Source organism: Manacus candei, unplaced genomic scaffold (assembly GCF_025592945.1).
Source record: "Manacus candei isolate 608988 ecotype Guabito, Panama unplaced genomic scaffold, ASM2559294v1 h1tg000083l, whole genome shotgun sequence".
In the NCBI taxonomy this organism is placed as follows: Eukaryota; Metazoa; Chordata; class Aves; order Passeriformes; family Pipridae; genus Manacus; species Manacus candei.
Genome location: NW_026138131.1, coordinates 3055584 through 3069011, shown reverse-complemented (window position 1 = coordinate 3069011; position 13428 = coordinate 3055584). Strand labels below are relative to the sequence as shown.

Sequence of the window (13428 nt, the reverse complement as noted above, 5' to 3'; positions counted from 1 at the left end):
CTCAAGCAATCCTTTTGTCCACAATCCATATTCAAGGATTTAAATAACCTCCACTCTGTGTACTAACACAGCCCTGTCATAGTTGTGTATCTTAATTTTGACATAGCATTACTTAAAACATTTACAGTGCAAAAGTCTAGGGTGGTCTATCTGACCTAAAATTAGGATTTAGGATCAAGTTAAATGAACCTCTGAGGAAAACTGAAGACCAAAAGGACTCTCTCCTCTATTTTTCTAAATAACCAAAGAGTCCTGGCAGAATATCTTAGCTACATACTGACTTTACTAGAACACATTTCAGGAATTTAATTGTATGTGTTGATCTGCTGTGTGATAATTCTCTTTCCCAATATTTTTATAGGTGAGAAAATTACCTATTGACTGCATATATTAATTACACCTTTTCTTCTCTTTCATATGAGCAAGAAGTTATTACAAATTATTTCAGTGTCATTAATAAAAGAATGGGGTGAAATTGTTTTTTGTTGAAATTCTTCAATTCCACTTCTTGGATTTCAAGTTCGAGTACTTAAATTAAAAGATTGCTTTGTCCTTAGGCATGCACACTGTTCACCATTTCCACAGAAATTAATAGGAACCTCAGATCATTTATAGCAAATGGATAATCATGGCATCATGGCTTAACTTCAGGCAGACAGCTTTTAAATACTCGATGTACTTGTAGTTAAAGATCCACCTCTGCTTTTAAAGAAAGAATAAGTTGATTTTACTTCACCTTGAATTACTTGCAGCGCCTTTATTTTTGTTTCCATCTACTTCCCCCATTTGAATAGGGAATAGCCACCAGCATGATTGACAGTGGCAACTTTCCTAATCTGAAAACTGCAGTTCCTCTTTCCAGTTTCAGTCTCACATCAACAGGACATGTGTCTTCCTCAGAGTGATGTAATTGCAGATATCAGTATAGAGGAAATGTACAAGTTCTATTTTTTCTGCTCACAGAATGCTTGAATCCAGTACACATGTTAAATTCTGCAGAATATCTGGGCTGGATCCACTGTTATCTTGTGTTCATCTCTGAAATAACTGAAACATTACCTTGGATTTCTCAGGAAAGGGTAGTTATCCTCTAAAATAACATTGTTGATCTCTCTGGTGGGAGATCACAGTGATCAGGAAACGATGCTAAGTGTGTGGTTTTCATGATGTTTGTCTGACCAACAACATTAACTGATAAAATATTTAATATTACAGAATGAACACTGAGGCTTGCAAGCAGAGGTACCACAACTCTCACAGCTTCTTCCATTGCTAGATGTAGAAATCTATTTTGTTTCCTCTTCAGAAGTACACTAATAAAACTTTCAACATTTCTAGCTTGTAAAGCTCTAGTGATGATTCTAAAACCGGCTAGTTTATAGAAATTAGACATAAAACTCTTAAATTGCAGTGGAAACTTGACTATCTTAAAGTAATTTAAATTTCCTTCCCAACATCTCATAAAATGTTATTCCAGATCATAAACTCTAATGAAGAGCATTTAATATTTTAAGTGTTGTTGCCTATTTAGTCCTCCCATAAAATTTCATGAAGCTTATTATTGCAATTAAATGATTTGTTAGAAACAGACAAAAATGGAACACCTTCAGAGATATATCTCAGAAATATAAATGCTTGTTAGGTTATGCACATTATATATCCTGCACTCCAGGTTGTTCCACACACAGAACATTTCAGTTCTGTCTTTTTTCCAAATTAGTCTCGAGGTTTTCTTCCTCAAAGTTCAGTGAACTTGGGATTGCTGGAACCTTTGAGCATCTTCTTACACTACCAGAATATTAGACTGGGATATGCAGACTCTACAAGTAGCAAGTCAGATGACCTTTGTAGATGCAGAATCACAAAGGATATTCTTGTTAGAGAGCTTTCCAGTGAGGGTCAGCAAATTGCTTGACTACATTAAATGGGAACGAACAGAGATAAATTCCCTTTAAAGTCAACCAGGTATTTTTCTGTACACATCTTCCTTTAATTTGGACAGAGTTTTGATAATTCTTGGTTCCTACCACATGTTCTGGGTGGGTTTCCTTTTTCATCAGCAACCATCCTCTGAAGATCTTAACTTCATCCTGCTATTGTTCTGTTGGTAACATGGCAGAAATCAGTCTTGCTGAATTTTGAAAGAGTGTGATGAAGGCTTTTAAAATATTTTTTTATTAGGTAAGTATTTTTAAACTGGAAGATTAGTGGTGATAAACTGTGTTCAGTAACTTCTTCAGTACAGCCACTAAACAGCTCAACTGACAAGCTTCTTGCGAGTGTTTTTTTCTTCTAGAATGTAAAACATTTGACTTTCAGGTTGCCCGTTTTCAGGACATTATAAAATGTTTATTTTCCAAGGCAACAAATGTTTTGGATATTTTTAATATGCTGAAACAAACATAAATCAGAAGTTAGCAATCAGCAGCCCTACAGGCTAAATCTGACACAGGAGAAAAACAGGCCCAGTAGAAAGTATTTGAAGTTGACCATGAAGTACATAAAGTGCCAGAGAAATTCACTCTGCTGCCCTTCCCCTTTACTGCCCTGTACCCTGGCCCTCCTATCTCCTGATCACACATTACCTCAAGACAGGATTTCCTCTACTTCTGTCACAAGCTGACCATTTGTCCCCAAACAGAGGGTACAGACGTGTAGTTTTCAAGTGTTTTGGTAACAGTCCCTCAGGCTGAAGAATGAACATCACCCATGTAAAGCATTTCATTTTCCTGCCTTTTGCTTCTTCAGCTTCCCCCATTCTGTGGCAGCCCAAGGAAAGGCTGTGGAATTGTTTGACATTTTGACTTGGGAAACTGGATTAAGGAGGACCGTTTAGTTTACTTTGGAGTTTTAAGTAGATTCAAAATGTTCAAGTTTTCAGACCAACAGCTCAAAAAACCAATAAATCAAAGAGTTTTTTATGACTTTGCATTTCCAAAACCTTTTTGTAGCCACATTTTCGGAACTACCAAGTCAGTGTTGGAGTTAAGCCAGTGGATAGTCCGTAGCCTTTGGAAAACTGCATAACTGACTTTTAGATTAAAGCAAACCTTACCTTTTGGTTAAAGGGTGTTTGTTACTCCACAGTGCCTGCTTGACGGGCTTGGTCTGTAGCACACATACACTGAAATGTGACTGACAGGTTTCAGAGTGGCTTTTTTGCCACAAAGAGTTCTGGGTTCCTGTAAGGCATCCTCTGATGTTGTGTTTCGATGTAAGCACAGAGCGAGTGCAGCAGCGTATTTTACAGCAGCCCGAGTGACCAGATGTACTCACATACCCCTCTAACAAGTGGCACTGGCACAGTGCTTCCTGCACATGTGTGTGCTGTCTGAGCTCTGTGGTGACTCTGGAAGGGGGTGAACATAGAAGCAGAGCTTTTGCCTTGCAGAGAAAGCAGCCACGCTGAGGTCACCTCAGTGCTTCTGCCTTGTTTTCTCAAACTGCAGGGCACTGCTTTCATGTGGCATTTTCACAGATGCATTTTGGTATTTTTCTCGGGGTCACTGTATGTAAATTGAAATTCTTGTTCTGTTTTATCTTGTTAGACTCTATATTGTCTTGTCAAGTTAGACGTTCTTAACAGCGTGAGATCTTGATTTTCAAATTTGAAAGTAATAATAATGGGAAAAAGGCTGAATCTGATGGTCTTTCAGAGTGAGATCAAACAGCACGTGTATGGCCAAGTTGTAAGATCAGCACATGCAACCTACATGGAACTAGCTGAACTCACAAGTTAGAGTGGTTAATAGTTTTATGGGATTGATTTCATGAAATATGGGCAATATAAGCCCATATCTTTAAAGCCTCATATCTCATCGATATGAGTAAGAAAAAGAAATACTTTTGCTATGCAGAAGTTACCACTGATTTTGTAAATATTTGCAAAGGCTGTTGTGTAACATTTTTAAGTATGAGTGCTTGGAAGAAAAATTACGTTCACCTTATAATTTCCTGTTATTAATTCCTTCTCTAGTATTACAAGCAAAACTATCAGTTTTGAGATCATGAGTTTGCATGTTTCCAATACTTCATTATTATCTTTATGATTTTTTCAGCTATTTATTCTTTGTTCTGATATGATTAAATTTTTTAAAAAGTACATAAAAACACTGTTAATTAAAAGCAACGATAAGGTGATTATATTTCTGAATGGTTCTCATAATGATTCTCACTGAAACTTGATTTCAATATAACATTGCTAAATTCTGCTTAGTAAGTATGAGTATATTAATATGATATCGATTTGCCTCATTTGCAGTATGTTGAATTAGTTTATCAATTCACCTTTTTACTAGAAATCTCTTTTTTGTCCATGAGTTTTTACAAATAGTTTAATCAATGCTGGGAGAAGTCTGGTATTACAGATATCTAACACTGCATAGATGTGCTGCCTTCCCAATGCCAAGTGGTTTTTTCCTCCCATCCCGGCGCAAGTGCCATTTGCTTCACACGTGGAAACCCTATTAAAAAAATGGGTGGGGGTCCTTGTGACTTTGTTCATACTATTTTGTGGCTAAACTAGTGTGCTAGGATGCAGCTTTATAAATCGCTTGTGATGAGATCTTCATACTGTTTGTTGTTTGTCCAAACGCTGCCTTCCTACTAGGACTTCTAGCAGCAGAAAGTAGGTATCCCTTTGTTTTCCTTTAAGGCATATCATTCAGCTATGGTGTGTGGCTTTGCATGTTTGAAAAATCTGCTTTCTTTGCTTCTCCTTGCTATTTTCAGTTTTAATACTGCCTGCTCAAAAAAAAAAATAGCCTGTATGGTTTTTACTAAACCTGTCTGTGGTATAATATAATTGACAGTATAATTAGCCAGAAGTATTATGATTTCCAGGGAATTCTGGAGATTCTAGTTCAGAGGCAGTATTAAAATTACCTGTTTAGTTCCCCCTCCAATATTTAATATTTGCAACACAACTGAAATAAAATCTAATTTTCATTAAATTAATAAAGGCTAAAATGTTTGGGGTTTGCGTTTTTGTTCCAAAATTGTTTTCATGGACTAATGGGCGTTTTTTCTCTTAACACCAAGCATATACTGCAATATTAGTCATATATTACATTCTTGCTCTATGCTTGCATGAACTTTCTTGGTCCTTCTGTGTTGATGTGATACAGAATATATGCATATGCACTGTGTATATGCATACACCTGATTTAAATAACTATCCAATATGTGTCTCCTCAATGAAGGAATGTGATTGACACATAGGGGAGGAGGTTCTGCTGCAAGTTAACTGCACACATCATGAGAGACTGAAAGTGCAAGCTCTTCTAAAACCTGCAGGCTGTGCTAGACAGAGGAGAAGGTGTGAAATTCTAGACCCTTTGATACAAACCACAACCATTTCAAAAACAACAAATTCAGCATCTCCAAAAACAAGCTGTAAAAAGTGGGGAGTTTCCAGCTGCATTTTAAGAATTGTAGGGTAACAGCTCTTCTTCACACGTAGGTCAGGGCAGCAAGACACTTGTCCGTGTCTCCATTTCTGATCAAAGTCATGGATTTTGTGGTTGTTGTTATTTGGTTTATTATTTTGATCTTACAGGTTGTGGGGGAAGTTGTTCCTTGTCCTCCTATTTCCCCATCTCAGAATGCCTGTCCAGTAACGCAACAGCAAGAGTTCAGTGGATTTTTATATAAAGTCTTGCAATAGTATTATTTTTTACAGTTGTAGGGAAAAAAGAGAAACCTCGTGCAGAGCCTCTGCCATGATTTTTAGTTTTTGTTTGTGCATAGAGACTCCCTCAGCAAATTTACTGAGGATGAACTGCCATCATGCTGGTCAGAAAAGGGTTTCCATATATTTTTGCAATGAGGAAGAAAGTGTCTAAGGAAGTGACAGTGAAGGGCATTCATTTATTAAAATATTTATCTGTTTTGTTGCATGTGAGTGCACTTACATGTAACGTGTAGGTCTGGTCTGAAAAACAACAAAAACAGTACCTTCTCACTGCATGCTTCTTTACCACCACAGTAGACTGCCTTCTTTCATATTTCTGACTAGTTTTACAGTGAGGGATAGCTGGGAAAAAGGATTGGCAAACTTTATGTGAAGGTCTCAAGCCTGGAGACAGGGGAAAGCTGGAGACATGCATAACACAGTGCCCCTGTGCGTGCAGAGCTAAAGGAAGGCATCTTCAAAACCAGGCATCAGTTTCTCCCCACCCTCTTTGCTCTCTCCCCCCCTCCACTTCCCCTTCACCCCTCCCTTTTTGTTTCTCCATACATAGTGCACTCCTCTGCATTCCTTCTTCTGTTTGGGAACACTTTATCTTTTGTTTACTGGAGGTTTTTTCTCTTCTTTTAATTTTTTTTTCTTTGTTTAGTCTTTTCCTCCTCCTCCCTGTTTTTCTCTCCTGCATCTATTTTCTTTGGTTTCCTTTCTGACTTTTACATGCCTTTCTTTCCCTTCTTGTATTCCATAGGTGTTCTTACCTTCTTTAATTTAGTTGTAAATCCCAATACCCTTCCATTGCTCCAACTGCTGTGTTTCTACATTTTCCTTGTCATCTCTATAAACCTCCATCTTTCTAGTTCTCTCCCTGGAGTCTTCCTGATTGTTTTGTATATAACTATAAACACATGGTATATGTGTATATATACATAAATATATATATTATTACTGACTTGTTTGCTTCCCAGTAGCATTCAGAGAACTGTGTGCATGTAGGAACCTATTTGTAGATTTACAGGGTGTCTACACTTGGCTGTTTGTTTTCTGTTCAAGAAGGAAGAAGCCATTAAACACTTCTATAGCTCAAATTTGAGAAAGAGTCCTTACTTGCCTTTCATTTTAAATTTAGTGCTGTGTATATGTGAAACAAGTATCTCTCACCTTATTTTAAACTATTATAGTCATATATATACCCCTGCTTTGGCTGTCATCTGTCCTTGCAGAGTTAGTTGCTCTGGAATACAGTGAACAGCAAAGAGCAACAAATTACTGTGTGAGATTAGAGGCATCTCAACTCCAGTGATTTTTGCAGATGTTGATTAAAGTGATGAAGAGCATCTGACACTCAGTTGGCTTCCTCTTAATCTAAGAAGTTGCATTAGTACAAGTAGTGGAAAGGTCTGCACTTCTATAATAATCCCCATGCTTTTTTTTTTTGCTTTTTTTTGAGATTGTATCCAGTGACTCTAATATTTGATCTCTCTAAAAACTAACAATTTCTGATGGTTTTTCTTCTGCCCTTGCTGTATGTACTAGCCTCAGACCACTTCACAAAGTAAAATGTAAATCCTGCCTTCTGAAATTCCTGTGCTTTAGGAGCCAGAATTGTTTTTTAATTTCATTTCCAGCAGCTGCACACAAGGCAGCCAAGAGATAAGGTTCAGAGAAATCAGCTTCTGTTGATTGTAAATTGACTGCCATAAGGACTGAAATATGATATATACAGAAATGGTAAATAACAGCAAAGCCTTAGTTAGTCAGTTAAAAACCACTGTAAAATCTTCAAGACATACTTACTTACCTTTTTACACAACATAAAGAATAGTGAGTAAATAATGAATAGGATAGAAATTAGTGGCTTGTGTCAGGAACTTAATTTTATATGGTTCTACAAATCTAAGGGGTTTAGATTTTGTCAGTGGCTTTTTAATAAAAACATGCTATTATTATAATGGTTATTACAAGTTCTTCTGCAGAGTTATTTCCTGGCATACTAATTGCAGGAGACTGGCAAAAAGGTTGTAGTTTTATGGTTTTGTATTTAAAAAATGTCAGACTTCCTCTAAAATGTTTTCATTAGTCAGAAGAGACTTAAATGGGCATTTGTAATCTTCAGTATTAAAAAATAAATCAAAGAATTTTTTTACCCTCTCTCAGAATGTGTTTGTAGTCAGAATGTAGCCTGTGTTTTGCAGCAATATCTAAGTCTCTTTACCTAAACACTAATTCAGTCATACACTGTTGCAGGTCACATGAAAAAGCCCCGAATTCTCTGTGCTGCACGTTACATAACAGAGTAAGCCAGTTGTACCTGCCTGGCTTGCTGAGCCTCAGAAAAGCAAACTTTGGGGGTGTTTTGTGGTGGAGGGAGACATATTAGTACTGGAGAATACATAGACAATTCTTGGAATAGTACTTAAAGTTGTCTTTTACTCTCTTCTCTCTGGAGAGAACTAAGCAACTCCTCCCTACCTTTAACGTTCAGTTTCTTGAGTCAAACCACCTGTTCCAGACCAGAATATCTGGATGCCATGTTGTAACAACACTGCTTTAACAAAGCTTTGCCTGCTTCCAGCTGGATGAACCAGTGTCCACACCAACTGTAGGTGGTATTAAGAGCACTGTATGAGAACTACAGAGAGTCTGGAGATAGAATTCAGCTGTAAGAGAGAACTATTTCTGAAAGGCCACCTCCATGAATGCAGTAACAGAACCTGCACGAATTACCTGTCATAACTTTGACTATGCACAGGGTAAAGAGAAAATCCCAAGTTTTTGCCTTATAAAGCAAATATGCTTTCTGATAAATAATAGATTTGTAGGCAGAAAACTGCTGAACTCATCTCTGTCTTCTTAGAAGTAATTCCAATGACTATGAAAGCATTGAATGTACTAGCACTGACTGCAGGAGACTGTCATAAACATTCTGATGTGTTTTTTCTTCTTTGTAATATATGGGAGCTTATAGTTTTCGACTTCAGAACTGGTAGCCCCAAGGAAACTGTGAATAGTTGCAGCCATCTTTTTTTAGGTATTTTTATGGGAATAGGAAAGACAAGGTTGTGTGCATGGCCCAGAGTATCACTGCTCCTTTGGACACTGGGATCATATGTGCATTTACAGTGGAATCCACAGTTACTAGAATCTTCTCACAGAATCAAGTTTGATGTCGATTTTGTTACTATTTCTTCAGAGAAGAGACTTCTGTTTGTGTCACTGGAATTGCAACCTTTCCTGTGCAATTATGTGTGTATCTATTCGTATAGTAATTTAAGATGCAGGGTGAGATTCATCTCACCCAAGTGATTGTGGCTGCTTGAAAATTCTGGGGCAGTAAGCAGCATTTTCTAACAAAGTTTACTTTAGGGAGTCTTATAAAACAAATTAACACAGACAGTCTAGTTAGTCAGCTTTCTTCTTAATAATATTTATGCATTCTAATTTTCATATTTATAGATTTTGTCTGTAACTGCTACAGACTATGAGAAATATGAGCTTTTAGCTTGCATGACTGTGTAATAACCCACTTAAATCCTTCCTTTATCATCTGTGCTGAGGCTAAAATGGGTGCATTTGCAATGTTGAAAGGAGATTAAATCCTATTTCAAGAGGATACAAGCTTTAATTACAATTACTTTCATACTTCCCCAAAGCTTGGAAATTTAGCTTAAATATGATAGAATATGAATCTTTTTAGAAACAGTTGTGCTGTAAAGGTTGGTTAATTTTATTTTATGTAGTTAGTATCATTTCTCTGAATTTAAAACTCTTCTGAAAGGTACTTTTAAGCTTTTTTAAGCAGATGTTGGTAACAGAGAGAGTTTAGGTGTTCACAAAAATGCCTGTAGAATTGTTCTATCACTTTTTTTAATGCACTAACATGCTGTCAGTGTATTGCTACTGTGCCATTTTCTCATGCAGGTGGCACGTTATCTGTAAATGCATGAAAGGCATGGCAGTAGATGCAACATAAGATTGTAGGTGAAAAAAAAAAGCATAAGGTAGAACTGTGATTTTGAGGGATTAGCAAAGTCACGTCAGAACTTCTCATAAAATTCCTTAAGGACATTCTTGGAAACTTCCTTTTACAGTCACCTATTCAAGGTGACCAATGGACAGGAGGAAAAAAAAGAAAAACACCTAATGATCAAAGCTTAATGTTTTGGAATTCCCAAATATTGAAGAGGTTGTTGAGATGCAAATACTAAAAAAATCATAACTCTTATTTCTATTTCAAAGCCCTCAAAGTATTCCACAAAATAAAATTTGCAAAATAATGCTGTCAAATAAATAATGGGATAATCCAGAGCATTTGGTGTTTCACACCAGTGCAGCTCTGCAGACAACTTTGAACACACTTTTCATTGGTTCTGGTTTTGGCTCAAGTTTTAGTGGTTATGAGCAACACTGTGCAGTATTAGAGACTCTTAAGATATCCAAGCCTCTGAAGTGAATCTTGTCTTGAGTTTTTCCTTAAATACTCCAAATACACAGAAAGGGCTTTGAACTCAGAAAGCAAAGTTTTGCTAGAAAATGATATAATTTAAAGTCTGAGCATGACAAAAGTAGAAATAAAAGAGAATTCAAACAAATTTCCTTCTGCCAACTGTGTTCTGGAGAGTCAAACACTTTGCTTCAGGCTTGGAGATCTTTAAATTCATGAGCCTTAAACTGACATTCTGAAAATGTAGAGGATCCCTAGGTAATGTTTTTATTCCTTGCCTTTGAGGCTGAGCTGTGATCTCTCCATCCTCTTACCAGCAGATTCCCAGTCCCTATATTTTCTCAGGTTTCCTGCTGTATCTCTGGAAGAGGAATATGGGAGGTTCCTTTCAGCTGAGCAGGCTTTTTCACTTACCAAACAGGAGGCAGGTTTTTCTCTTTTTCAGGGCACCCAACCTCATGCACAACAACTACTGTAAGTCAAACCATTAATTTTATTTGCTGGCAGCCACAATTTTTTAAAAGGAACATAAATTAGTTCATCAACTGAATATAAGTAGTCAGACACACTTAAAGGGGGAGAATTAAAAAGTCTTATTGCTCCTGAGCCATGGGTTGTGAGTGAGAGGAGTACTGTGGTTCTCAAACCTTGGTGTACAGGGAATTGTCAGGAGAATCCCAGGTTGAGATTTGTACTAAATGTGATAGAATCATGAGTAGATTTGCTACTTACTCTCCTTCTACGCCATGAGGTTGCAAGTCTAGTTCAGTAGGTTTTTGTGTATTTTGTTATGTTTATTCCAGTTTTTCAAGGTTTTCAGAGAAATAAGTTAATTTAACTTTTTTCCTTGTGTGATTAAGAGGGTATTGGTTTTTTTGTTTTTGTTACATTCTGGAAGTACAGTACATAAGAGTTTGAGTAAAGGCTTGTAAGAATTGTTCATACAGTGGAGGATGGAATTTCAAGAAATACAGCAATTTTTAAAATATTATTTATCTTGTCGAAAGGACACAGGCAAACAGATGAGTAAACAGAATAAGAATACTGGTGAGAAATTAAAGAAGTAATGAATATTTAGGATTCTGTATCCTGAATTAAGAATTTATTTATGGAAAAGCATTCAGCAGTTCACTGTGAGACACCAGCATAGGACACAGACTGGATGTGCTGTCCTCTTTTCAGATGCTTATACCACTGTGGAAAAACTGAAGGTGTGGTCTGTGGGTGTTTAGATAATTCAAAGTTGGCATTCTAGTAATGGACGCAGGTGGCAGCCACCACTGATACCTGATTTTTAAAACAAATTGTTTTACACAGAACCACTGTGGGCTGGTTTACTATGGATTTGTGTTGCGTTTCTGTATCCTCCCCTGCTGTGAGTTCAACTTCCCTCATGGGCTTCCACCTTCCATAAAGCCTCCCATTTGTCCTTTTCTGTCTCCATAGCTCTTGCTTCTCTTTTCACCCCCATGCCATATAAAAATCATCCCCATCTTCCTATGACCCAAAACAATGCTCTGGTCAAAAAGCAGCAAGTGCTGTAACTGGGTCTGAGATAACCAGGCCAGCAGAACAAATGGAACAAAACCCAGAGCTCATGGTACAGCCCTTTTATGTCCTCTGGAAGACACAGGTCTTTCTCTTCCCTCCTCTATCCAGATGCTGATTTTAAAAGAATTCGTGAAAACATTGGTTCTTTTAAAATTTTTTTTTCAAAATCATTTTTACTGATGTTTCAAAATTTTACAATATGTATTTGAAATTGGCCAGCAGTTCAAAAAGGGAAGAAAGAAAGGTTGAGGAAAGAATGGTGAGCAGGCCCATAATCCAAGTCACTTCATAAGGCATCATTGGAAAACAGGCTAAAAAAGAACAAAGCTAAGCTTAATAAAATCAGGTTTTAAACTCTCTCCTGTTAAACCATTTCTTATGTATAGTTACACTACATATGGGCACTGTTGATATATGTAAAGTTTATTCGGTGAGTTTTTCCTGTAAAAACTCCAGCTTTTTTAAGTTCCTGTTCCGGTTGTACCAGATGAAGTGAAAGTTTCCTCTTCCAAAGTTCAGTTTACCATGAGTCTTTGCTTTATTGATTTTTTATTCCCTTTTTTTTCCCTGTTTATTGCCCCATAGGAGCAGTCTCACAGGTGCTGGACAGCCTGGAAGAAATTCATGCACTTACAGACTGCAGTGAAAAAGACTTAGATTTTCTTCACAGTGTATTCCAGGATCAGCATCTTCACACACTACTAGATGTAAGTTTTCTTTGATAAACAATTTGTTTGTACCTGTTGTTCATTGGATAGTATTTTGTTTTAATCCAAGTACATTATATTTTCTTTGTTTCATACCAAAATGAATTTATTTAGGTGTAGAATGTAACAATCAACGAGCACTTTACACAAAAATACATTTTAGGACTGTGCATACAGAATATTTTAGAATATGTGAGTGGTTAATGACTTGATTTGAGTTAATGGATCTGCTTTAAAACACTTCATCAGAATAGCTTTTTTTCTTTTGATAAGGACTGGATTTCAGTTTTTATTTTAAAGGTGAATTGCAACTTTATACAGATTCATTTTAATTAAGTAATGTACTAATTTGAGACCGGTTCTAGGGATATTCTTAAAAGTATGACATTTTTTGTGTGAAGCACCTGGGTATGCTCATTTCTCTCCTGCACTTGAACACATTAGGCTTAGTCATTTAAATCTCTGTTATTCTGTGGTTCACAAGAGCTGTTACTCCAAAAGACAGTGGTGCCAAAACCCTCACTGAAGAACAAGTTCAAAAGCACATCATGCTGTCAGTGATTTCTGTACCTACACAGTATTGGGGTCTAAAATACAACTCCAAAAGTAGCAGAAGAATATTTCTGTGATGTTTTTTCTGGAATGTATGGGATGTTGAAGACAGAGGACTTACTTTCAGACATGACCAACTGTTTCTAAAGCAATCTACACAATGCACTGAGAAAAAACTCAGGATGGACCCAAATCCACAGAGACATAAGCTGTGTCCACATTAGCAAGTACTACAACACAACAGTAAAAGATTTGTGGAACAAAGCAGTTGTTGACTTTGGGTTTTTTAAGAGCTTTTACTTTATTCTGGCTATACTGCAGTCCTGTGGACCGGTAGGTGAACAACATCTTCTGTGTTAGTGTTGTTTGAGAGTAAATATGGTATGGTAACACTGTATGGTGAAAAACAAAGAATGTGGTAGGGGGGCATAATCAGAAGATTAATTTCAAAAATTTACTCCTGAATCAAATCAAAATACCCATGTGGA

The 13428-nt window shown here is 36.8% G+C and overlaps 1 protein-coding gene across 11 annotated transcripts in view; it reads left to right on the top strand.

Annotated features, from left to right (window-relative positions):
* The window catches only part of CASK (calcium/calmodulin dependent serine protein kinase), a 201223-nt gene that overhangs the window by 131004 nt on the left and 56791 nt on the right, over positions 1 to 13428 (top strand). For 8 of the 11 annotated variants that reach the window (XM_051811679.1, XM_051811677.1, XM_051811676.1 and 5 more), the window contains 2 exons: positions 4610 to 4627; positions 12267 to 12388. In XM_051811679.1, the coding sequence (XP_051667639.1) occupies positions 4610 to 4627; positions 12267 to 12388 (140 nt within the window). The remainder of the gene's footprint in view (positions 1 to 4609; positions 4628 to 12266; positions 12389 to 13428) is intronic. The other 3 variants (XM_051811680.1, XM_051811678.1, XM_051811673.1) reach the window with 1 other exon arrangement.